Source organism: Barbus barbus (genome assembly GCF_936440315.1).
Source record: "Barbus barbus genome assembly, chromosome: 42".
Lineage (NCBI taxonomy): Eukaryota > Metazoa > Chordata > Actinopteri > Cypriniformes > Cyprinidae > Barbus > Barbus barbus.
Window position 1 is genome coordinate 25,468,305 of NC_136720.1, and position 27,917 is coordinate 25,496,221.

General features: G+C 37.3%; 1 protein-coding gene across 1 annotated transcript; it reads right to left on the reverse strand.

Moving 5' to 3' along the window:
• Positions 1-1,379: 1,379 nt before the first annotated feature.
• Positions 1,380-20,573, reverse strand: LOC306861774 (sialic acid-binding Ig-like lectin 10). The gene is made up of 11 exons (XM_079404245.1): positions 20,506-20,573; positions 18,006-18,069; positions 17,503-17,859; positions 17,054-17,374; positions 16,692-16,955; positions 16,098-16,361; positions 11,543-11,809; positions 6,440-6,727; positions 5,026-5,113; positions 4,490-4,556; positions 1,380-4,410 (listed from the first exon to the last, which is right to left on the reverse strand). Exons 2-11 carry the CDS (start codon positions 18,052-18,054, stop codon positions 4,042-4,044), a joined length of 2,334 nt encoding a protein of 777 aa, XP_079260371.1. The 5' UTR covers positions 18,055-18,069; positions 20,506-20,573; the 3' UTR covers positions 1,380-4,041.
• Between the last annotated feature and the right edge of the window lie 7,344 nt (positions 20,574-27,917).

Here is a 27,917-nt window from a genome sequence, read left to right on the forward strand (position 1 = left end):
CTATCTCGTAACAAACAAGGTTAAAGAGATATCTTTACAGAATATACCCTGCTTCATTTAACTCAATTTAAAAAAGATATAGATGTAGGATGTAGCTTTTGCAAACAGAAGCCAGAGACAGCTGTTCGTTTATTTTGGCACTATGTGTCTTTTTATTGGCGAAATATACTTGATTTTATTGCTGACAATGTTGACGAAAATGTTACTTTACAGTGGAAAGATGTTCTTTTAGGCATTGTTGAAAACTCTAGAGAGAAACAGACCCACACTTTTTTCATCATTTTTTTTTTTTTAATGGCCAAATTTCATATTCATAAATGTAAATTTTCAGGAAAAAATCCATGTTTTATAGCATTTAAAGATGAAGCGAGTCCATATTGCCCTCAAAGAAACAAAAAGCTGTTTGAATTGTGCAAGTTTGTTCATTCTTTAATGTATTCCTTTGATATTGTTAAATCTCCCCCTGGTATTTTAAATTATTTTGCATTTGTTGTAATTGGATTTGTATTGAATGTGTTGACATTCTGCTCAATAAGAAAAAGAAAAGAAACAGAAGCCATTTTACTGACTGAAACTGACAGTTTAAGATTAAAACTTACATAGTTATACTTTTTAAAGTTCACACAAAATAAAAGTGCCTCTTGCTGCTTGTCCTGTAGCTCTGAGCTCATCTTTATGCGAGTAAAGTCCTATAGGTTGATGGAAATGATATAAATAAATAGATATAAATGTACAGTTTACAATAAACATAGAATGATGTAATTCTGTACTTTGTCTTTCCCAACCACGAGCGTGTTGTGAAGGAAGTGGTTTGAGTTTGTTCATTTTTAAAGTGTGGTTTGGTCAGGATAAGGCGGTTTTAAATCAAATGTTTGGCCACCACTTCCAGTTTCAAGAAAACTGTACTTGTCAAACCAGCATTGGTGTGTTTGTGTATAGATGGCAGCAGAGTAAGACTGAGTTTAGCCATTAGGAGCTCTTTATGATATTTAATGAACTTTCAGTCAAATGTGATTCTTGATGATTAATGTGGTTATATCACGATCCTTCATGATGACAGCAGGATGAATCAACACAGACAGAAGTGAAACAGTTACAAAATACCAACATTTGTTAATTAAACGTTCTACTATGTGTGTGTGGTAAGTGGTTTAAACCCTCATTCGTTCGTCTGAATGTTTCCCGTTTTGCACTTCTCCTGTAAGTCTTTTAGGAAACTGGTTGCTAAAGATGCATTTCACTTCCCCTTCAGTGTTTTCGAGATGATTGACATGTTTACAGGGCTGCATGTATTCTGGGACAAAATGTTCTGCAATTTTACCTGCCATTAAGTAGCCATAAGTTGACATCAGTCAGAGATGATCACTAGGCACCATTTAATTTCCTGTTGAGTTTATTTTATCAAAATTATGACATCAAAATATTATGTATTAAAACAGAAATCTAGAAACAAAAATGTGAAGCATATGTCCTGACTAGAGAAGTTAATAAAAAATTTCACATCTGTGTTTGTCCAAACTGTCAGATGTTTATGGACACATTTATAGAATCAAGTAATATAAGATCAGTCTTCAGTCTTCATCTTGAAATTATTATTATCATTGCAGAGATTGTAGGCTTTTGCTTTTTCAGAGACGAATGAATCAAAGTAAAAAATTTAAAATAGTAAAAAATAATAATTTGAACAGGAAATAAAAGACATTGGTGTATAATAAAACACATACATAAACAATGATGCAGTTCCTTCTAGAGCAGATCTAGAGCAGTTCCTGGAGATCTACCTTCCTGCAGAGACACCCCTACCCCTTCACGTTGTAAGGTAATATGTAATTTAAAGGGAAACCGTTTAAATTAGCTCAAAAGGAATCATTATAGGGAATTTGAACACTCATTGTTTCACGACTGATCACTGAGTCGGCAGCGATTTCACTGAACAAGCCGTATAACATCAACTGCACTGGATATTAAAATCCAAAATATAGTGAAAACACTATTAAATAGCACAGTAACAAGATCAGCAGTTTAAGACATTAACTTGTAAGCACAAAACACAAGATACTTCTCTTTTCAATATAAATACATGTAAACTAATCTAACACATTCACACGTTGCAGAAAGAGAGAGAGAGGAAAGGATGAGTTTAAGAGAATGAAAATGTGAAATCCCAAGTTTACAGCAATATGTGCTATTGCATAGACCTGAACAACCATCAATCACTTAATTAACCCTCGCATTGAGTTTCTCAATGAGGCTAAAATTTGTATTATATGCACCAGCTCAGCAAAAATCTGGAAGTTACTTGCATTGCCTTTAAGGGATGTTAGGGATTCCCTTTACCCGAGGTTGCTGATTGGCTGACAGTTCAGTGGTCGTTTATAGTGATGTCTTGGGAAGCCAATCGTTGGGCGTTGGCTGGAGATGGTTTCAGTTGTTAGTTGAAGTTTGAAGCGGGTGCAGTCGAACTGGACTTTGCGGCAAACTTTTAGAACACGAAACTCAACGGAAAGAAAAGAAACTAAAGTAACAGAATAAAGTGATGTAACAAAACTAGGTGGTTCTTCTCATCATGGTAGCAGCTGGTGTGCAAGCCGAAGCATGCTGGAATGGCGCTCAAAGAGCAGCATCAAAACGCGGTGGCATAAGCAAAACAGAAGAGGGAGAAGAGAGAGATTTGATGGTGTCCTGAGTTCTTAAACTCGGCTTTTGGACCCCTCCCAACTGGTGTGTTGACCAATTAGGGTGATGCTCTGTTTCTCCACCCAATCAATAAATCAACATGTCGTGGTCAGTCACATTGTCCGAAGTATTGCAAAATATACTTTTGGATGTGATTTCTATAACCAGAATTTGATACATTTGACAAAGAATTGATTGGAAGAAACATTTAAAGCATGATTTTTCAAACTCATACATGCCAAACACGAATATGAACTCTTAGGCCGTTCAATTAAAAAGACATACATAATATGTGATAGTCTAATGTGTGGGTTACATACATAAAATGGAGTTATGCATAGAAATCATTAGTTGCTCAAGTCCTTTTAAGATGAGTTTTGGTGCATATGGAAAAGACCGTCTCTGTGAGGTTCTGTGTAAGCATAGGGACATGTTCTGTGAACAAAGGAATTTCAGTCTGGTCTGTGTCTTCTATGTGGGGGAAAAGTCAATCTAAGGAAGCTCGTGATTTCTATCGTGAAACATATGTGATGGCCATCTTTTTGACCATCAGTCTTGATTACTTGCCCCTAATTTGACAGTCTCCTTCCTGAGTTGGACTTATCAATAAGTGTTCCTTTTGTTTTAATGTTGCAAGCTGCTCACTGACAGAGTTGGTTGGTTTGCTTGCTTCAGACGAGCTGAAGCTAGGGATCCGATTTATGACGTCCTGTTGCCCTGGGGCCTCTCTGTGGAATTTGCTCTTATCGTGGTTCTAACACCAATCTGATCGATTCTTCGATTCTTAAATGGTCTGATTCTCTCTGATATCCTACAATGTGAACGCGCAAAATGGATGGGTAGGGGTAAGTGTAGAGGTAAGGGGTAGCAATGGGATTGGGCCTAAAAGAATCCTTGGTGATTCATAAAATGCAAGTCAATGGGTTGCACAACAAACTTAATCCCCGTGGCACCTGATGAATATTAAGGTCTTATGAAGTGAAACGATTGGTCTGCGCAAGAAACTGAATTTTTTTTACAACTTTATTACCTGTAATGCCTCAGACAGTCTGGAGTGATGTGTGGTTCACGAACGAATCATTCTTTTGAACCGGTTCTTTTTAGTGAACTAGTTGAACCAGTTCACCAAATCTGACTGAATTGTCTGAAACAGTTTGTGGCCTTGAGCAGCACAGATCTTACTCAATCTAAACTCACTTTCAGATGTCTGACAGTCACTCCGACTCGAAATGAGCCAAAATAGTGGCGTTTCTGATTCTGTGATGAATGAACTGTCCTATGAAGAAAGTTCTATAGGTTTGTAATTGTAATTATAATAGTCGCTCTAAAAATCCCTGTGGAGTTCAAAGATTTGAAGGTTTTGGTTCAGTTTTGCTCTTCAGCATCATCTGCACTGACCAGCGGTTCCTTCTGTCTGTAGCGATGGCTCGTGTTTTCATAAATCTCGTCTTCTGATGCCGTGTCCGTGATCTTTGCTGTCATGTCTTGTTTTTTGGGCTCTGTCTCAGATGTTGAGGTGTTGTTCTCTGTGTCTGTGGCTCCTACAGGACGATGTCGGACCGTAGCGTATTCACTGGTCAGTGAGGTGATGCCCCTGATCTCTCCTGACGGCGGTTCAGTGTTTGTGAAGTCGATGGAGGAATAATGAAGAGATTCTGGTGCACTCGGTGCGGTGGATGACAGCATGCCCTTATTGCCGTAAACAAACTGGCAGTCATTATCCAGAGCAACGGCCTGATGGAGAAGAAACAGCTAAATGAGGGAAGATCTGCTGAACGACTGTCTGTAATGTCTTTGAGAATTAATTACTCACTGTTTGAGTCAGAATGAGTCCAGATGTGTCGTCTTCTCTGGTTTCTGAAGGTTTTTCTTTCCTTCTTCTGAAAAACATGCTTTCAGTTTATAAAAAAATTGATGCTTAAACAATATCTGAGTCAGAATCTCAAATCCTCATTGTGATGAGGCTAGAACCAGGTAAAGTCTCATCAGAACAATGCCTGGAATATTATATTTAACCAAAACTAAAACCATTAAAAAAGTTACTTGAAAAAAAAAAATCACTTTTAACTGAAATGAATCTAAAAGAAAACTTCAATCTGTTGGACTAAAGTAAAACAAAAATGTTAAAACAAGTAATAAAAATGACAAAAAAATCCAAAACAAAATTATTAAATATTTAGATTTTTTTTTTACTTTAGTTTTAAAGTTTTAGTAAATTTGTGTGTTCGGTCTTTTTTTTTAAATAATTTTTTCTAATGTCTGTAAGTTATTTATTCATTTTAGTAATTTTTTTTTTATTTCTAGTAATTTTATATGGCTTGTGTTTCCTCAAAGGGCATTTGTACCCACCGTTCATAGCAGAGTGTCATGATGCACACGATCATCATCACGGAGACGCTGACAGCGGCTCCGAGCAGCGCCGAAGGATGATGAAAACCTGGAATGCCCAGAGGTTGGTCTTTCATAGTTTAGGAGATCTCAGATGTGAAATTTACATCATTAAATACTGGACTTTTTAAAAGTGTATTTAAGTGTTTTAAACATAGTCATGTAAGTGTACTCTAAGTGTCATTAAAGGGGTCATCAGATGCCCATTTTCCACAAACTGTTATGATTCTTTAGAGTCTTAATGAAAAGTCTATAACATATTGGTTAAAATTTCTCAATGGTAGTGTAAAAAACACCTTCTTTACCCTGTCAAAATCAGCTCTGTTTTCAGGACGCTGATCTAGTCCATGTTTCTTTAAATCCTAATGAGCTCTGCTGACTCTGCCCCTCTCTTCCGTGGAGTGACGAACAGACCATAGATATGTGTAGATTCCCTATTCGACCGCTCCAGATACATGGACGCGTCAGCCCTCTCGCATTCACCATAATAATAAATGAATATTCAAAGATATACAAGTGTATAACTTGCTGTTGTAGACGCACACAGTCAATGCGCTCAAAGATTCGCAGACCATTCCAAAAATGGCGGGTGGCTTACGTATCACGGCCCATTGAAACAGTCCATAATGAGGCATCTAGGTATATATGCCTATGGAGCATACTGAACTGCAGCCGCGAATCTGGCTAACTAGCACATTATTAGGAAAGGCGATTTGCAAAGATTCATAAAAACCCTTCATAAAAATATATTCACTTCTTCTGTAGATAAAGCCGGATCACGAATGATTTGCGCGAACATAGTCACATTTATGTAGATCAGGGATCGGCGCATTCCCTTCAAAATGAAAGTAACGTTAATCCTCTGCCTCTTCAGCGGCTCAGATGTCTTGAGTAAAAGACGACTGCTATATTCATTATTCCATCCAACAACTAAACACTTCAATCGCTTAATCGGAGACATCTTGTCTTCCCCTGCACTGGAGTCGACACAATGGCAGATAGCTCTCTCAGCTCACTCAAGGCGGGTCTAAGGTAAGACGGCCTTGTCAATCAACTATCATGGGAGGGGCCTGTACAGAACTACGTCATTCTGACAGGAGCCTCAGAACAGCCTGATTTGAGAGAGAGGATTTTAAAATAGGGATTTAAAAAAAAAAGACATTTTTGTCATTATAGGATGGATGTGTACACACACTTCCAACACACATTTATGTTCAAACAACTTGAAAAGTGAATTTTGCATCCGATGACCTCTTTAATATATTAACTGCAAGCAGTTTTTTCAATACAATTAATCACACTTCATTGTCACAAGGGTAAAGACATCATTTGTGGTCTTGTCGATCAGATAAAGCTGTTGTTTTGTGTTTCTCACTTGTCTCTTGTGTTGGTGGGAGGGGCTGAAACTGTTGACTTGCTCTGCCGTAAGTGTTTGCGCTGAAACACTGCAGGACATCTGTGTCCGTGAGGGACTGACGGGTGGTCAGGACGCTCTTCACTCCTGTGCTTCCTAACGTCTCCTCACTGATGGACGTTTCTGTAGAGTTAGAGAGCACATGTCCAGACAGACGCCACTCTAGTGTAGGGCAGGGATTCCCATGAGCCTCACAGACACACGCAGTTACACTGTTTCGGCTACAAGAGCTGGAGATTGTGGGCGCAACTGAAAGAGAGAATATGATTATGATATATAAAAATCTCGATGGCCTCTGCAGTGTAAAACATGTTTGTTATTTTAATGATAAACTAAAAATGATAAACTAAAAATACCACAGTAAAACCATGTTAATTTGTTAAAAGTTCCCTTACTATATACGATGAAAAACTAATAAATTTAACATATTTCATCTAACAGTGTTTTATGGTGGTTGTCACTATATTATAACAAAACAACAAAACATATTTTAGTGTTTCGCTAAGTTGGTATATTCATAAATTTTGTTCTGTAAATTTGTTCTGTAAAAAAAACATTTGTTTTACTGTAAACAGATTTTCTCTTTTTTGCAGTGTAGACAGAAACTGTGTAGAATCTCAGAAAAATAAAACCGCTTTGGGTCAATGACGTGACGCCTAAATTTTCTGTCCGATTGCATCTTTTCATTTAAAAATGTATTTAAATGCATAAAAAAGATGTCATATATTAGAAGTACCTCTCCCACATATGTACCAACTTTAATTTTTCAAAAAACATTAGTTATTTGTAATTTTTTATTATTCATATTAAATTTTAATTTATTTAGATACATTTTCTGCACTATTTGGCATGTTTTCCGAAGTGTTTTGTAATCCTGTATAAAATTGCAAAGCATTTGTATTTATATTCCCATCATAATATTCAAACAAACTTTAAACAAACGATAATTTTATGTAATATCATGTGGTGCAACCATCAAGAAACTACTATTTTGGTACTTTTATGTTGAAATCCATTCCAAGATAGGACGTTGTATTATATAACAATTTGCCAAGGACCCATAGAAGCATCAAGCAGGTTTGTAACTCTCTTTCAGATTTGAAAAAAAAAAAAAAAAACTTTTAATAGCTGGTATGTAGTTACCGCATTTGGAAATCATGTGGTATGACCTCAAAAAAAAACAATGAATATGAAGTTATTTCTACAAGCATTTATCTTTATTGTTTTGTTTAGGTGGCTAATTCTGTGCTTGTAAATTTTGAATGAATTTTAAAATATCATGAGGTGCGACCACTGCAGAGTGTTTTCCATTATAGACATATGTCCCAGATTTACAGTTTTTGTGCTTTTATATTCAATTAATGATTTATATACACAAAATACTTTATTTTAATATCATTTGGAATAGATTTTTTGGTTTATGTGTAATCTTTGTACAATGAGAATCTAATTTTAGTTTGGTAATTATGCATTTATTAGTAATTTATTATATATTTATTGATAACTATTTTAATCTATTTTACCAGATTCCACTGCCATGCAAAGTAAAATAAACGCTCACCATAGGCAGTAAATTCTGAACCTGCAGTCAAGCACAAACTCCAGATGTAATTTTCTTCTGTAAGAAAGATGCTTATGATTTCAGAACCTGAGCCAGCATCTCTAAATTGACCCTTAGCAAAGACCCGCCCTTAGTTACTGTTGCTACGTCAGACAAACTATCCGACAAACCATGGCACTTTTATGCCACACATGTTCTCATGCAGTGAAAAATACATCACGGAGCGAAGACAGACAAAGACAGAGTTCAAATTTTGTCTTTTTTTTTTTTTTTTTTGAAATTCAAACAACAAATTCTGTTTTGTGGCTCTTTAATATGTTGTGACAGATTGCTGTAGCACCTCAGTTCAAGCGGCATGTGATCGATCATCTCTTACTAGTTATAGCACAAAATAAACATGAATTAACATCAGAAGGTATCTTGTTTCAACTGTGAATTGATGTCAATAAACACTATTTTTCAAGTTCAAGTCCACTGACGTTAATCTACTCTCCTGTTTGGTTTGTTTGCCTGTCAATCAAACTCGCGGCCAAGGGTCAATTGAGCAGCCAAGGTTGGGCAAAGTTTAGAAATAACTGGGTCTAAAAAAATTACTGCAGTTAATGCCATATGCTGAGCTTTTCTTTAAATAGATTTTTAATGATGTAAGGTCTTTGTGTCATTTGGAGCGACCACTCATCATGTGGTGCGACCAATAACAGCAATTAAAATTAAAAATAAATGATCTAATTTCTGTGGCAGAAATATGAATCACTGCTATAGTACGCTTAAGTGAATGGTATTTTAAAGGAGACACATTATGCCCCTTTTTACAATATATAATATAAGTCTCTGGTGTCCCCAGAATGTGTCTGTGAAGTTTCAGCTCAAAATACCCCACAGATAATTTATTATATAATTTTAAAAATGCCTATTTTGAGTGGAAGTAGAAAAACTCTGATTTTCGTGCCTGTTTCTTTAAATCCAAATGAGCTGCTGCTCCTGCCCCCTTTCCAGAATAGAGCTGCACCATTTCAGCTTGTACCTGCTAAAAACATCTGTTTTGGTTCTGATTATCATGTTTATCGCACTGAAATCATGCGTTTTAAACCATATTAGTTTAAACTTCTGATGTACGGTTTTCTGAGCGCATACATCCGAAGCACACGGACAGAAAGCGGCTGTTCTCATTTACACACAAGTTTGTTAAAAACACACACGAGTTACAAAAACAGTCAGTTATGTCTGTGAAGGTAAACAGCTGCAAAATAAATCACATGATTATTTTAGATCTGTGTGGCAGCAGCATACAGTAAATAAATCAATAAATCCACTGCTCTGTTGTCTCCTCTGAGGCTGGGACTAAATCGTGTTCTGTGCTCGTCTGTGCAGCCAAAAGAAGAACAGTTAGCATCTTTCACCATGGTATTAGAACTGGTACACCGCTGTCTCTTGCGAAATCAAAATGATGGCACAACGGGTGGAAACTTACAGATTAAGGGGCGGTAATATTATAATGAGATCCCTTTGCCACGTCACTAGGGGAGCGAAATCAGACGGCTCGTTTTTTCAGACACTTGCAGAAAAAGGCTTACAAAAACAAAGTTACTGGGTTAATCTTTTTCATGTTTCCTTGGTTGGTAGATGCACTGGGGACCTAATTATAGCACTTAAAACCTGGAAAAGTCAGATTTTCATGATATGTCACCTTTAAAAATATTTTTTTCAGTTATATGCAATTTACAGAAAAAATGAGTCTGCTAACTACAGACAACTAACTAAGGCAACTCTGAAATTATAGAACAAAAATATGAGATCGTTATGTACAAAAACTCAAAAGAAATGCAAATACTTTTTCTAAACATTTCAATTACTGAGAACATCTAAAAAAATATTTTTAAGAATGTTAAGGAAATGAATTAATTTTAATATAAATCATGGTCGCACCACATGACATTTAAGGCTACGGCTGATAGATGAAAAAACACTAAAATCGCTTAATTTAAAATTTTAATAGGAATTTATGTGTACACAACCTTCTTAATGTTTGAACAACTACAAAAGATATTATTATTTTTTGTATTTTAAAATTTGCCTGTCGAAAATCCTTATACGTTAATGACCCCTTTATGACTTTATGACTTTTTCTAGCACTTATAGAAACTGCTTAACATCTCATTGTGGGTGAAAAAGTGCTAATAGTTTGCTGATGTAGAAAAGAGGAACAAGCCACAATTTTAAAGTTACAGTTAGTTTTGCTAGGTCTACAATATGCCACACTGGTGGAAATGACATTATTGTGTAATGTCAACAGTAGTCCTCAATTATAAAATGTCTTTAAATTATATAATTCACCCAAAAATGAACATTGTCATTTACTCACCAAACCTGACATGGCTTTATTTCAAAAAGATATTTTGAAGAACTTTGGGATCCAAAAAACATTGGACCCCATTGACTTCCATTGTAAGGATGAAAAGATACTGAGACATTTCTCAAAATATCTTTCTCAAAAAAGTAAGGAAGCCATGCAGGTTTGAAATGAGTGCGAGTAAACATTGACAATTTTGACAGTGCAAATATTATTTTGAGCTCTGTTTACATAATAATATGAATTAACTTAATATTGTGCGTAATTTAAATTAGTTGGAACAACCCCTTTTTTGAGCAATCAACTTGATTTGTTTATGCTACAAATTATTACCTCAGTGTAGTTTGTTGGTTGAACATAATTTCATTAGTTGTCTTCATGACTCAAAAGATTGATGCAAACTGTCGCATGACCTTTTTTTAGCCAAAATATTGTTTAATATGCAGCACATAATGCTGTCAGTTGCCTCAGAAAATTATTTAGACTCGTACCCGAGTGTTTGATCACTGCATTTCCATTGTATAAGGGCTGCTGACAGTTTCATGTAACTTCACTGGTTTAAGAGCAGTTTCACAAATCTTTTATATCGAAACCTTGCATTTCAAAATGCTACAGCATGACTTCAACTAAATTTGTAAATTTACAAAAGGGGAACCAAATCTCCATCCAACTGTCTTCCCATATGCATTTTCTGTTAATGAAGATGTTTGTCACATTGCTGACTGTATATCATCAACCTGTTTACAATTGTCGGCATGCTCTGTGATGCACACAGTCACTATATAAGATATTACACCATATAGCATTCTGTAGTTTATACAATAAAAATTGACTTTGACTCAAGCTGTATGTCAAGTTTAAATCATTTAAACATGCTTTTGTGGTTTTTGAAATTCTTTAATTGGATATTTTCAGTGCTAAAACACATTTTGACTGTGAAAGTATGCTTTTCTTGCATGCTTTTAAATTTTTCATGTCATTTTGCTTTTATATTCACCATAAATAATGCACTTTCCATTCTAATGCAATAAAAGTCTAGAGTATTGTTATGTGTTTGCTGCAGTTATTGTACTATGTTCACAGTATTTATGTTATCAGGGATCAGATTAAGTTAATCAGATTAAATTCATTTGAGTTCTGTCTTTGTACTCACACTGAACATCAAGTTGAATTGTAGCGTTGCATTGGCCGTGCCGGTTTTGAGCAATACAGCCATACCATGCGCCGTATGTAGGGTTTGTCACGATGTAGGTGTGATTATATCCAGTCTGGAGGAGCTCAAATTGAGATCCAGTCTCTCTGTACCAGGTGTAGTTGAGCTCTGCTGGGTTTGCATCGGTCCTGCAGTTCAGAGTCACTGGTTTGCCCTCCATCACTGAGCTGGAGGGAAACGCTGACAACGATGTGTTTTTTGAGGCATCTGAGGAAAAGAAAAGTGTGATGTAGAATGTGTGGTTTACAGTTCAGGATTTGAACAGCTGTAGGTTCAAATCTTTCTATTTTACAAGTTTCATACTGGATGTCCACAAGACTACTAAGCGCTCATACTGGTTACCCAGCAGATTGTACTTCTGCTTGCACTGGACGTCCACAAGAGGACTGACTTTTTTTCTCCCAGATTTTAAAAATAATAGTAAAGACATATAAAATAGGCTATATAGGAGGATTAAATTAAAGGTTTAGGGCAAACTTGTTGTATTAAACATAATGCTCACATTTTTTCACGCACTGACTTTGATGCAATCCTCTATAATTGCATCAAATTGAAATTGAAGAAATATTTCCAGCCCATAGATGATAATTACAAATAAATTTGATCATCTTAATCGAGTTATTCTCCATTGTGTGCAATGTTTGAATATCATTATGCTGTGAACAAGAGCACAAAAAATATGATTCAAAAACAAACAAAATAATATTATAAATAAAATTAAATCAGTCCGAGTATTCCTCTGGCAGTAACTTGAGCTGCGTGTTCTTCATTAATCTGACTGGCAGCGCTGACAGTCGCTCAGATAGGCTAATGTTACACATTAAAATGAAGGATGACATGCTACATGGTATGGAATCGGTATAAATACACAGTTTTACTTAACAGTTTAACTAAACTAAATTAATTTACTTCACAAAACTGGCATCTGTCCATTGACAAAGCAGGCGGAAATTCCTTTCCGCTAATAGACCAATATCAAATTTTCCTTTCATAAGTAAGATTATTGAAAAGGTAGTTTATAATCAGCTAAACAACTACTTAAACTCTGGATATCTGGACAATTTTCAAACTGGTTTCCGAGCACATCACAGCACAGAGACAGCACTCATTAAGATAATAAATGATATTCGCTTTCATTCTGATTCAGGCAAAATATCAGTGCTGGTACTACAAGATCTTAGTGCTGCGTTTGACACTGTCGATCATAACATACTTCTAGAGAGACTGGAAAACTGGGTCGGGCTTTCTGGGATGGTACTCAAATGGTTCAGGTCATACTTGGAAGGGAGAGGTTATTATGTGAGTATAGCAGAGCATAAGTCTAAGTGGACGGCCATGACATGTTGAGTCCCACAAGGCTCAATTCTAGCACCGCTCTTGTTTAGCTTGTATATGCTCCCACTAAGTCAGATAATGAGGAAGAACCAAATTGCCTATCACAGCTATGCTGATGATACCCAGATTTACCTAGCCTTATCTCCATTGACTCCCTCTGCCAGTGCATTGATGAACATAACAGTTGGATGTGCCAAAACTTTCTTCAGTTAAACAAGGAGAAAACTGAAGTTATTGCATTTGGAAACAAAGATGAAGTTCCCAAGGCGAATGCATATCTTGACTCTAGGGGTCAAACAACTAAAAATCAAGTCAGAAATCTTGGGGTGATTCTGGAGACAGACCTTAGTTTCAGTAGTCATGTCAAAGCAGTAACTAAATCAGCATACTATCATCTCAAAAACATTGCAAGAATTAGATGTTTTGTTTCCAGTCAAGACTTGGAGAAACTTGTTCATGCCTTTATCACCAGCAGGGTGGATTACTGTAATGGTCTCCTCACCGGCCTTCCAAAGAAGACCATTAGACAACTGCAGCTCATCCAGAACGCTGCTGCCAGGATTCTGACTAGAACCAGATAATCTGAGCATATCACACCAGTCCTCAGATCCTTACACTGGCTTCCAGTTATATTTAGGATTGATTTTAAAGTTCTTTTACTCGTTTAGAAATCACTCAATGGCCTAGGACCTAAATACATTGCAGATATGCTCACTGAATATAAACCTAACAGACCACTCAGATTATTAGGATCGAGTTAGTTAGAAACACCAAGGGTTCACACAAAATAAGGGAGTCTGCTTTTAGCTATTATGCAGCCCGCAGTTGGAACCAGCTTCCAGAAGAGATCAGATAACGAGGTAAATGTAAAGAGAATGTGGGCAAAGAAAGACAAGTGTGTTTGGTTAATCAGTTGAAAGTAGGATCTTTGAGGGGATCACGTGACGCTTTCATGAGCCAAGTCGCACATTAGCTGAGCTCTGTATATATTACCGTCTTTTACTGTTGTTCGTCTTCTTTTTTTACATTTGGGGTAGTTTTTTCGTTTGTCGCTGTCTGGAGATGTCACACAGTCAGAAACTCGCTTATCTCTCACCATCATCCTCGCCAATTAAGAAGAAAACAAAACCAACAGCTGAGGCGGGCCGAGCCGACATTGAAGACAGCATGGCGATCACTATAAAGCGATTTGAGGACATTTTGAAGGCTGAATTAGAACCAATGCGCACCGAATTAGCCTCTAACATGACTACAATCCAGAATATATGCTCTAAAATTCACTTTTTAATTGGGGAACAGAGAGAGCTGAAAAAAGTGGCCGTCTGGATGCCCTCGAGCAGCAGGTGACGGATTTACAGGGCCGCAGTAATCTCCGCCTGCTGGGACTACCTGAAGGGGCCGAGAAAGATTACCCGATCGGCTTTCTGAAATGGTCTCTGTCGATTTGGATCCCATCACTTGCGGGCAAAGATATCGAGATCGAACTCGTGCACCAAGTTTACTCCAGAGCTTCAACAGATCTCTCCAAACCACGAGTGTTTCTCTTCAAACTGTTACGCTACACTGAGAGGAGTTTGATTCTAAATGAAGCAAGATGCCACGGTCCTGTGAAAGCAGGTGACGGTGCGATGTTGAGCTTCTTCCCCGACTTCTCTCTCACGACGGCAAAGAAGCGGAGCTCCTTCAGTGCAATACGGAAGGAACTGAAAGAGGCAGGTCTGCAGACCTTTCTTCAGTGTTCAGCTACTCTGAAGATCGTCATGAAACACAGCGAGACCAAACTAATGCACTCACCGGACGAAGCGCGTCAATTCCTGAGCTCCATTCTCGCTCCTCATTCTCCTGGGATGGACGTGGCATAGGCTAAGGATTTGATAATACCAAGTAACTCGAATTCTGATTTACTGATCTAGATCTTCATATGACAATCGCTACTGGCAGTTCTTCATGTAAGCTAGGAAACTTGGTATCACTAATGTACAGCTTTCAATGTACATGATACAATTATTTATGTTTGTTTCCTCGTTATGGAAAGTATACATACTTTATTTTTTTTTACCCCACTTTATCACTCGTGTGAATTTGAAGTTATTCTGTTCTCTTATAATAGGGCTAATGGCGGTGTTCTGAAGAACTATACTGGCTGTCATGTTACTGTCACTGATTAAGACAGGGGAGGGCGGCAGCCTGGGGTTTTCACCCCAGTCTACAAAAGTTTTATGGGGTGGGTTTTCTTTATGTTAATGGGTTTTTAAAGGCAGACTTGAGTTAATTAATTTGCAGTGGCATAACTTTCTCTCATTTGTTCAGTTCGCTTATTTGTTTGATAGTAATGACTGAAATTAATATAATAAGTTGTAATGTCAATGGTTTAAACGGCCCCCATAAACGTACAAGTTTTTTTTTTTTTACAACTACTGCAACGAAAAAAGGTTGAGATTGCTTTGATCCAGAAAGCTCATTTGTGGAAGGATGATGTTCATGGATGCAATAATGGGTATTGCGAGGTGGTCTCTTTTGCTGCGACTGACAATGAACTAAAGGTGTTTTGATAACTGTTTGAAGACATTTAAATATTTCCATTTTAGACAGAAATGGTGATAATGCTGACAGAACTGCCTGTACATCTCTTTATAGAAAGTAATGATCCTAACTGATAATGCTGTTGTTTCTGCTTCAGTTGTTTGCTCTTTTGTCCTCGTACAATCATGCAGTCCATTGTTGTTTTTGTATTCATGTGTTATTTTTTTTGTTTCTTTTATTGTACTGTTTGCCTTTTAAATAAAATATAAAAAAATTGTTCACAAAAAAAAAGTAGGACCTTTTGAGTTCTATTTGTTTGGTTTAAGATGGTCAAAGTAAGTACGAAATGAGACATTGTTGTCGCTACAGCTGCTCAAGCACAGAGAAAATGGCATAGAGCGAACAACTGGCAGTGGACGGAGATATGTTAATGTTAATTCGGGACAGCTGTCAGCTGCGGTGGTTGGGGCATGAGCATGATGATGAGTATGATGTCATACTGCTCAGAAAACCAAAACAACTTGCTAATTAAGACTGTTTAGGTTTTTTGGTGTTAAATTTTTTTTATTTTTATCATTACAGGCTGGTTGTGTCCCCACACTGCTAAGACGCATCCAATGTCCACTTTAATACTCACACTGGACGTCCAGCAGCACTGATGTGTTCTGAATGCCGTGTTTGTTCTCAGCTGTACAGTAGTATCGTCCACTGTGTGTTGAGTCTGTATTATTGATGATCAGGTTTGGTCCGGTCTGAACTGGATTCAGGAGGTCTTCAGTGTCTCTGTACCAGGTGTAGTTCACTGCTGGGTTTGCATCACTGCTGCAGCTCAGAGTCACTGAACGACCCTCCAGAACTAAACCATCTGGGTTTACATGTGCAGATGTGTTTTTAGGAGCATCTAATGGAAAACAAAATAATTTAGGCTATCACAATATTTAGTATTATTATTTTGCACATTTTAAAAAAATAACCGTAAAGTCGTTAAGACTATGAAATAACACTTATGGAAGTATGGGAAACATTTAGTGAAAAAAGCATGCTTTTCAAATAATACTGAAGGAGTTCACATATATGCTGCAAACGTATTGCTGTTTTAATTATATGTATGTGTGTGAGTGTGTAATATGACATACAATTATTGTATTTCGTGATTTATTTATAAAGTCTAAAACCTTAAGTCTAATATACTAATGATTGTGAATAAATTATCAAGACTCTTAATACTCACACTGGACGTCCAGCAGCACTGATGTGTTCTGAGTGCCGTGTTTGTTCTCAGCTGTACAGTAGTATCGTCCTCTGTGTGTCAGGTTGATGTTGTTGATGATCAGGTTTGGTCCGGTCTGAACTGGATTCAGGAGGTCTTCAGTGTCTCTGTACCAGGTGTAGTTCACTGCTGGGTTTGCATCACTGCTGCAGCTCAGAGTCACTGAACGACCCTCCAGAACTAAACCAGCTGGGTTTACATGTGCAGATGTGTTTTTAGGAGCATCTGATGGAGGAGAAAATCATTCAGGTTATTCTGTTATGACTTACACCACTAATTATAGATGATAATTCAGCACAGATTGATATTAATTTTTGTCTTACACTGAACTCGTAGCATTCGGGACTCTAGTGTTGTGTTCTTCTGCTGTAGCTGGTGTGTTGCAGTGCAGGTGAAAGTGACTCTGTGATGACGGTGAGAAACAGTGAAGTTCAGATCAGAGATGAGCTCAGTTTGGTTCTGATACTGCCGTTCTGTGACGTTATCATAGAGAGTCGAGCTCCATGTGAGAGATGGTGGACGAGACGGACAGAAGATCTTAGTAAAGCAGCGCAGAATCACTGAACTTCCCTCCATCACCTCCACCATCTCCATCACCTCCTGCTGATCCTTAAAGACTCTCAGTGTGGGTTTGGGTGGAGATCCTGAAACACATACAGATATTACAAGATTGTATTAATTATTATATCCAAAATGAAGGTACATACTGTTCAGTAGTAGATTTCTTTTTCGAGTCACACTATAGAAGCAGCATGAAGAGTATGACACTCACCTAAGACAGCAATTTGGAACAGAGGAGTTCTTTTGAAGTTATAACTCACTTCAACATCTTCAAGTCTGAAGTAATATGACCCAGTATGATTCTGATTGACTTTATTGAAGTGTGTGCTGCAGTTTTTCTGTTTAGCAGTGCCAAATATTTCTCCTTTTAACAGACCAGTCTTGGGGCTGCTGGAGTCAAACACTTTAATTGCAGGGTTTCCTTCTTTAAACCATATTCTCTTTGCACTATCAGTAAGGTCATTTTCATATTGTTGATCGATATCAAATGTGCAGGGTATGAAGACACAGGATCCTTTTACAGCTTCTACTGTCTGCGGCAGAGTGATACTGAAGCCACAAAAAACACCTAAAACGAACAGAAGGAAGTAATCATACAAAGTTAATATGCAGGACAAACTTCTGCAGCACTTATTGCTCTTTAATCTCACAAAGGTCACATGACTTTCATAATTCAGCTTGTTAAAAAAAGGAATAATATATAAATTTGTAGACCTTGTATCAGAGATCCAGTGAGGAGGAACGTCACCAATGTTTCCATCATTTACATTCACTCCACCTTACAGAAGAGAGAGAGAGAGAAAAACACTCTCACAGATAGATAGATAGATAGATAGATAGATAGATAGATAGATAGATAGATAGATAGATAGATAGATAGATAGATAGATAGATAGGTGCTTCAAAATCTCAAAACTACAGATAGGGCTGTGCAATTAATCGAAATCGAATCGAAATCGCGATTTGAGACGTTGCGATTTACTAATCGCAAAGCCTGCGATGTGGACGCGATATTAGGGGAGAGTGGGGACGGTTGCAACATGGCTTATTTCTTCAATCAGGAATGAGCTACAGTAATGATATTATACTGCACATGCTAAATCAGCCCCCCATCCTTCCTGCATTAAATTAGGCACATGTGACCTTTCCTTTTACCAAAAATAATTTTCATGGTAAAAAAAGTGTTTTTTTTAATCATATTTCTTTTTTGTCATACTGTCTAAGTTGTTTGCGTGAAGCATTGTAAGAACATATGTTTTATATCTGTGTTTTCTTAGCTTCTAATAGGCATAGCTAGCATGTGTCAAAGATATTGTGTCAAGCTATTATACCAAGTTTTATCACGGCTATCAAGGGTGGGGACAGTTGCAACATGGCTTATTTCTTCAATCAATTACCACAACATTGATACACTTGGTTAACTGCTAGTTGGTCAGACTAGTTCTTAAGACAGTGACTAAGTTCATGCAACTGGCCTTAGTTCAGTAACCTTTCACATATGTTAACAGGAGTAGGCTATTATTAAGTTTTAGTGTCTTTATTCTGATTAAATTAATATTTTGCAGTCCAAATGTATTGTCATAATTAGCCAAGACAAGGTTGTTACATGGTACTTGAATTTTTTTTCTTCCATTTACTATTCTTTGTTTTTATACAGCCAATTTAACTTATTAAAGACCATGTCTATGCACAAATAAAATAAAGAACCTGCTAAATTATATTTAAGAATGGTTTTAATTACATTCTAATGAATGTTGCAGCCGTCCCCTGTTGGGGGTCAGTTGCAACATTGGACTTTGTCTATTCAAGTATAAATTGTGTGTATATAATCATATGTGCACGTATTAAAGCAATGTGGGTGAGTAGCCGACTGATGTTGCTTTATTGTATTAAAATTATGGCTTTCTAATGCAAACAGTCTCTGAAAAACTAAAGGAAATGCAAAAAGTGTTGCAACTGTCCCCACTCTCCCCTACTCTGATCCAGAACATTTGCACGACTATCAGCCTTGAGTGACGGTCTTACTAACAAATAGAGTGAGAGCACCTCAGTTCTCCCCGATCAGCACTGCTCTAGCCAACTTAAACGCCCACCATTTAAAAAGGGTCAGATCGAAAGTTAGGCAAATTAAAACTAAAGAAAAACCTATGTAACTTAATCTTCGAAATGACAGACAATGAAAAAAAAGAGCTCCCTTATCGGTTCTGCTGTCAGTACTGGAGAATAAAAGATACATTTTAGATGCTTTTATTAGTAGACTTCGTGAACGTTTTATCTCCCCAACAGATTAATTTGAAATAAGTTTATAATGCATGTTCGCTAATTCAGAAGACCGCTCACACAGCCCGTGTCTCTGAATGCTTCTCATGCCCCACGCTGCGCGTCTCCCGCGTCTCACGGACGAGCCGCACACACTCAGCCTGTCGCGTAATGCTCTTTTATACTCACGGTCTCGCGCCCGGTTCTGCTCCGCAAGTCTCTCGCGAGCGCATCTGCTGGATGAGGCCTGAAGCACGGGCTCCGCGTTTAAAACGAATGTAAATAACTGCTTGCTAATTTCACTTGGATGAAATGAAACATTCAGCACATTTCCCACTTGTTCTTAAAATCCCAAATACTTAAAAATGAATAAATCAGCCCGTGTAACATGTAATACTTTAATAATTGACTAAAAAAATACAGTTCTTTATTTATTAAAAAATAAACAAATCTTTCCTGTGAAATTCAGTAATTCTGTAAAAGTAGTATAATACCATTATAATCTTCCCTGCAGAAAACACACACAAAACAGTAGAACCCCTCCCAAAACACAATAGAAAAGATGATGGGAATTGCATTGGTTTTAATGTAAACTATAATGATGTCTGCTGGTATTTGATGCATTCTTTTGGTGGGATGTAATCTAGCAGATGGCGACCAATAGAACAACAGTAATTCCTTTTGGAATAATGCCCAAAACAAAAAGGACTTTTGTATTGGTTTTTATGGAAATTATAAGAATTGTTTTTTGTTGTTGTTGTTGTTTTTCCAGCAGGGTAACCATACTCATACTTTGCTGCACATTATTGACAATATTGAGCTGAAGCTTGACTTTGCAAATTTAAAATCGCAAATCAAATCGAAATATCTGTCAAAAAAAAGCGCAGTTAGATATTTTCCCCAAATCACACAGCCCTAAGTGTGAGTTTTACTGTGTTGTGCGTAAATGACTTACCAGAGAAGAGAGTTGTAGACGACAGAAATCCTCTCTGATGCTTCTGAACGGAGCAAGAACTGTGTGTGAAAAAGACAGTTTAGCTCGTATTAGACATTCACCACTTCCCCTTTAGTCAGAACTCAGTGACAGTAGTGACAATAAAGGGCTACTACTACTACTTTTTGTTTGGCTAAATCACGTTTTAGATGTTGGGATGTCAACAACAGCTTAAAAATAACTGCATTGACTACAGATAAGTGCAATGGTAATATGTATTATGTTTATTGTTCTTTAATTATAACATTATAACATGAATTGCACTGAAACTGTTATACAGTTGAATTTATTTATACCACAGTCCCACAGACTTACTCTATTTGTGGCTGCATATATATGCAAATTAATTATCTGCCTGCAAAGCACAAAACAGAGCTCCGCTCACAAACACTGCTTTATCAGACATTATATGCAAGATTAAATAAAAATGGCATCCAAAATTTTCTGAAAATAGTTGGTTTCCTTCAGAAGTACAGTGATATAAAAACACCCGCACCGGGTTTTGATTTTGAAACGTGCAGTGCCCCTCGGCTATTCACTATATATAACTATTCAAATTTCTGATTTATAATTTTTGATGTTATAAATACAGGAAAGCAACTTTGTAGTCCAAACGAGCCGCTCATTGTAGTTCTTGAAAAGGGATTTTTTTTAAAACCTAATATCTCCCTTTGGAGTGGACTTTGAGATTTGTAACTTTTATGCCCAAACATACACACTGACTAAAATTCAAAAAGTGAAAAAGCATAATAGGACCCGTTTAAAAATGAAATCCAAGAACACTATGTACAGGAAACATTCATTTTATTTCTTCTGGTCTGTGTCTGTGAAGTCAACTAAACGAGCTGCTCACTTCTACAGCCATAAACTTAGTTATATACTACGTGTAATACTGTAAAGATTTACATTTATTCATTTGGCAGAGTCATCATGAAGGTAATAAACATAGTTAGATATAGTTAGAACTGGGACATTGTGTTTATTTTTTTTACAAACTACGACTTGTTTATGGGAATATGTGCTGTTTTTTCTAACATTAAGAGTTTGTGAGTTGTCATCTGCAATATCTGTGCTGAAACTCTGCATGTGTTGTCATGATGTCAATTATCTTAAAGTCTCAGTCAGTCTGAAACTGAAGCCGCTTCTGCCGCCTAGTGGACAATAAGTAACACTCACCACCAGAGGACACCAAAATCTTATTTTATGTACTTACACATAGTAATTGTGATTTTAATAAGGCCATATATTTTGGAAACCATATATTTGTAAATGCCAACTTTCACAATTCTGTAAACATTAGAATTTTGACTATCAAATTCTTTATTCACAAATGTCCACAGCTTTGTAAACTTTATATTCTGAGTGGCAAATTCTTCATTCATAAAAGCTGAATGTCCAAAACTCATCCTTTGTAAAAGGATTTCTGTAACAAATCTGCTCTTTTAATGATGTCTTTATATAATGTTTTTGCAAAATTACAAGAATAATATTTATAAAATAATTACAGACTTGAAGCTTTGGGTAAAAATCTTGAAAATTGTCCGGAAAAAAGTGATATTTTACCGATATTGTTTCTGTTTTAATTTCAAAACACAAATTAGTTATTTTTGAGACTGTCAAATGTTTATTTGTGAGATTTATATGCATTATGCTCAAAACCTAACATAACCTCTTTCCTTAACAATACAAACGGCACAATGTCATTCATACACCTCAAAATCATATATATATATATCTACATTTTCTCTTTCCCCCCTCATTTGTTCTCTAGCAAATACGCAGTGAGTTTTTCTAAGGAAGCCTGATGACTCTGGATGTGGACTTTGAAGCGACTCCATCTGTAAGTCATATATTCAAACATTTAAATAAGACAGTTTTCTTCTGGGAGTTTGCCCATTCCTGCTTTTATATCAGTTTCAGTTAAAATTTTTGTCTCAGTTTATAATTTATACGGACTTATTAAATTATTATTATTATAAGCAATTGTAGGCTATTCCTTTATCAGATACATTTTAATTAAGCTAAAGTACATGTCTTAAAACACACTTGATAATTAAAGATTCAATGAAAAATAAAAGTAAAAATAGTAATACATATATTTGAATAGGAAATAGAAGACATTGGTGTATAATAAAATACATGATAATAAATGATGCAAGGCTGGATTGTACGTAATAATGTTGTAAATAATGTTCAGTTTCTTGCACACACTGATCGTCTCACTTGAAAAGACCTCAATATATCATCAGGAGCCACTGGTATTTTTGACTCTCAAAGTGACGGTAGCCATTGACTTGCATTTTATCAATTACCAAGGACCACGGTTTCAGATAAAAATCTTCTTTACTGTTCTACTGAAGAACCTACATATTGAATGGCCTGAGGGGGAGCAAATTAACAGCAAATTTTAAACAAAAAGTTTGAATTATCCTATCCATGAGGTGATGCCCCTGATCTCTCCTGACGGCGGTTCAGTGTTTGTGAAGTCGATGGAGGAATAATGAAGAGATTCTGGTGCACTCGGTGCGGTGGATGACAGCATGCCGTTATTGCCGTAAACAAACTGGCAGTCATTATCCAGAGCAACGGCCTGATGGAGAAGAAACAGCTAAATGAGTGAAGATCTGCTGAACGACTGTCTGTAATGTCTTTGAGAATTAATTACTCACTGTTTGAGTCAGAATGAGTCCAGATGTGTCGTCTTGTCTGGTTTCTGAAGGTTTTTCTTTCCTTCTTCTGAAAATCATGTTTTCAGATCTTTCAAAACTTAATGCTTATACAATATCTCAGTCAGAATCATAAATCCTTGTGATGAAGCAAAAACAAAACCATTAAAAAAAGCTTTCTAATTTTCATTTTCAACTTTATGTACTAAAATAAACTGAAACTGAAACTGAAATAAAAAAAATAAAAAAAAACCTATATTGACATATTTAAAAAAAAAAGTAAAATAACAATAACGCAAAATTACAAAACTTTAAATTGTATTGTTTCTGTTTTCGCTTTAGTTTCATTTAAAGTTGAATCATTTTGTTGTGATTTTGTAATTTTTAAATTTTTTTTATTAATTTTGGTTTATTTTAATTTGTTACTTTCGTTTATTTATTATTATTTATTTATTTTATTTCAGTTAATATTTTATTTCAAGTAACAAAGATTTTTATGGTTTTAGTTTTTAATATAATAACCCTGCATGAAGCTGTATACTTTTGAAAACATTTACCATAATAGCTGAAAAGAACATACGTAACATGTAAAACATGTATCGTGTGTGTGTATACATGTGCATATATATATATATATATATACATACACTCATGTATACATACACTACATTGTATGTACATATAGAATATTTATATAATATAATCATGTTTTCTTGTTGTTTTCTTATTCCTCAAAGGGCATTTGTACCCACCGTTCACAGCAGAGCGTCACAATGCACACGATCATCATCACTGACACGCCGACAGCAGCTCCGAGCAGCACCGACGGATAATGAAAACCTGGAAAGCAGTGCTTTATTGCTCAGAGGTTGGTCTTTCATAGTTCAGGAGATCTCATTAAAATTTCATTAAAACCATTAAACTATTTTAGATATTTCTCAGGAGGAATAAAAATAGACCCAAATGAGTCAGCATTTGTCCTAATAGAACATACAGAGCTATAAAATGATTTGATGAGAAATGTTTGAGTTCATGTTGAGGTCTTAGATGTGTGATTACAGACTTTGGTGTCTTGGCTAATATGAACACATTTCTCAGGAATAAAGTCTCTGTTTGGGCTCCATTTCATCATCACTTTGTCACTAAGTCCTCTAGACAGCAAAACGTCCCTGAGATAGGTGACCTAGGGATTGAAGGGGCTGCTCTTTTCTGAAGTCAGTAAAATCTAGGCCTCTTGCCCCAGAGAGGGACAGGGGCTTACAACAACGAGAATGCCAGTTCCACCCCGGTTCCAGCATTTTCACTAAAATAGCAGTTTCCTTTGTCTCTAGGTCACGCATGTCTGAACATTTGCTTCCTCTCTCTTGGAGAGGCCAAGAGGAATGCAGATGCAGGATACATTGCTTTCTCATGCTTCCCTTGCTGTTTCACCATGGGATTTGGGGAACCAGGTAAGAGCTGCTTCTCTGCCTCTACTTCGGGATGCTATGCTTCCTGGGCACTCTTCCTTACCCCTGCCGCTTCACTGTGGTTACTTCGAATATCTGTAGTCCTGAAATTGGCATGGCACCGTGGCACACATCGGTTGATTGTTTCCTCAGTTTGTCATTTTATTTTCAGCCCTTGGACACACCTTGCTTTTCTACAGGTAAGGGTGCCCTTGGAGCAAGTGTCAAGGCATGTTGTTACAACAGATGCCTCCAGGACAGGCTGGGACATCGTATGCAACAGGCAAGCTGCACGTTTGGCTGGACGAGACAGATTTCACTGGCTTGTCACGGGGTGCGATAGATACTATCACTCAGGCTTAGAGCCCCCTCTACTAGACAGGCTTATGTTCTGAAGTGGAGTCTGTTCGTTAATTGGTGATCTTTTCATCGAGTTGCCCGGTTCCTTCCTGCGAGAGAAAGTTGGAGCGGAGGCTGTCCCCCTAAACTTGCGTGTCGCCACTATTGCAGCACATCACGATGCATTGAATTGGAAGATCCTTGGGGTAGCATGACCTAATCATCAGGTTCCTAGGTTGCACCTCATTCCTTCCTGGGATCTGTCTGTGGTCCTTGCAGGACTTCGGAGAGCCCCCTTTGAGCTGCTTGATTCAGTTGAGCTCAAGATCCTGTCTTTGAAGACAGTGCTCCTGGTCGTGCTCACTTTCATCAAGCGGTTTGGGGACCTGCAGGCACTTTCGGTTGATGAATCATGCCTAGAATTTGGGCCGGCTGACACTCACGATATCCTGAGACCCCAGCCTGGTTATGTGCCCCAAGTTCGCACCACTCCCTTCCAGGATCAGGTGGTGAGCTTGCAAGCGTTGCCCTTGGAGTAGGCAGATCCAGCCCTTGAGTTGCTGTGGAACTCACCCAGAGCTTCAGACGCTCTGACCAGCTCTTTGTTTTGGAGGTCACAGAAGGAAAAATCTGTCTCCAAGCAAAGGTTGGCCCACTGGCTCGCGGATGCCATGAGCTTGTCTTACCTTACTCTCAAGGTGAGCTGTGCCCACTGAAGTTGAGAGTTCACTTCACTCTGAGTGTGGCCTCCTCCTGGGCGTTAACACACGACACCCCTCTAGCAGACATCAGACTCAGCAGAGGACTCTTTTGTAAAGTTAAGTACTTGTGTTGTATGACTTTGTCACCCCTTGCACCGTACCAGGTGCCCATAGATGTGTCCTGTGTGTAATATCCACAATATAGTTTCCCTTGGTAAACCCGTATCTTTCTCTTGACAGACCTCTATGTCAATACTTATGTCCCACTGAGGTAATGGGGTCATTTCTGTATTTTAGTCTATGCTGCAATCAGTCATATGAATTTTCACATTCCTATCTCCATTGTGATAGCGAACTGAACCGAATCGATGACATGATAATCATAATCGAACCGAACCGTGAGACCAGTGTAGGTTCACACCCCTACTTAGTTAAGTTATGTAACCCTCGTTTCCTGAAGGAGGAAACGTTACGTCTTTCTAGTGGGCGATATGGAAAAAATATAATTTCACGGTTTTTTTTTTTAGAAATATCACGATTCACGATTTTATCACGATTCTTTGTCATGTTGGTTTTACTATTTTGGTTTTACAAGTTGTCTGAGCATTACAGCCAAACTAGAAAGACAAAGCCGTTCAAGGTAACAAAAAACAAAAAAACAGACATGGCAGATATTTAGGCCAAAATGGGCGAAGATAAAAATCTGTGTCATTATTTTATCTTTCTTATTAAAAAATAAGAACAAAGATACAAATTACAAATACACATAATATACAAATAAAACAAACAGTGCTTTATTTTCAGGTACAATAGGTGTATTTAGCAGGAGCATTCAATGAAATTGAATGAACTAATATAAAAATAAAACTATATAGATTGATTCCTATTAAAGTAACTATTATTTTGGAACCTTTGGATTACGAGTCCGACTTAGGCAATGACTTCCCCATGTACGAGAATGTGCGCTGTAGCACGATACTATGATATTTCTTCAAAAGCAGATCGTGGAGACATTTTTATCGTCCATGATCAAAAACCGTCATATCGCACACCTCTACGTCCTTCATGCCACAACCTTGAACTGTGCTGAATGGAAGGATGCTTTCTCGGTTCCTCAGCACAAACCTGAATGAGTGGATGCACCCCACCAACTTGAGTGGATTGGCATGCAAATATCATGTGCCAATAGTCATTAGCAGTTTCTTGTAATGGTCAGAGGTGATTGGGGCTCCCAAGTGAGACCCATAATGTCAGTGTCGACATAACATCTCCGTTCTCTCCTTTAGGAAATGAGGGTTACATAACATAACTTAGATGTTTCTTTTTTAATTAATATCTGTATATATGTGCGTATGTGTGTGTGTATGTATGTAGAGTTCATGTATTTGTAGGCCTGGAGAGCCGCCACGCTGGCATTCAAATCAAGTTGTCTCAGTCCGCAGAATGTGATAGCGACACAGCAAGTTGCCATGGAGACAGCCTTGATCAGGACCCAGAAAGAGTTAACAATCAGCAGGTGTCTGTGGAAGGGGGGAGGAACGCAAGAGCGTCTCACTGCAGTGCTCTTCCCGGGGTTGTTTTTTCCCAACAGCAACCTTGACCGAGGCCAGTGCTGGTGTGGGGGAGCCGAAAGAAGATAAGATTGCGATTGTTTGGTCTTGGGAAATACTTCTCATGTTCTGAATTCTGTTTTACAGTGTACTTTACTACAGTGTTTTACAGTGTACTTCAAAAAAGGAATGTGGGACATTGTGGACTAAATAGTGAGCCAGCATGTTTTCTTGCCCAGGATACTGACAGAAGCCAAAAGCAGAAGAGAATGTCTGTGAAGTCAACAATACAAGCTTCTCACTTCTACAACCATATACTTAGACCTGTATACTAAGTGTAATACCATAAACAATTACATTTATTCATTTGGCAGATTCATCATAGAGGCAATAAACACGAGAAGAGCTAGTAGCCTACAACATTTTAGATATTAGTGTTGTATTTGAGCGGCCGCTTCATCTTACACGGCTGAGGAAGAGTCAATTTTAAGGACTTGCGGAAACTGCTTAATATCAAGAATAGGATATTTATTAAGAGACTGAACAGAAAACCACTTCTTAACATCAGCTCACCACAATGAAAACACAACTGACATTCCTTTAGGGGTTCGCTGTAGCTCTCTCATTTAAATACACTACAATTTGTATGGGGAAGAATTAAGGAAAAGT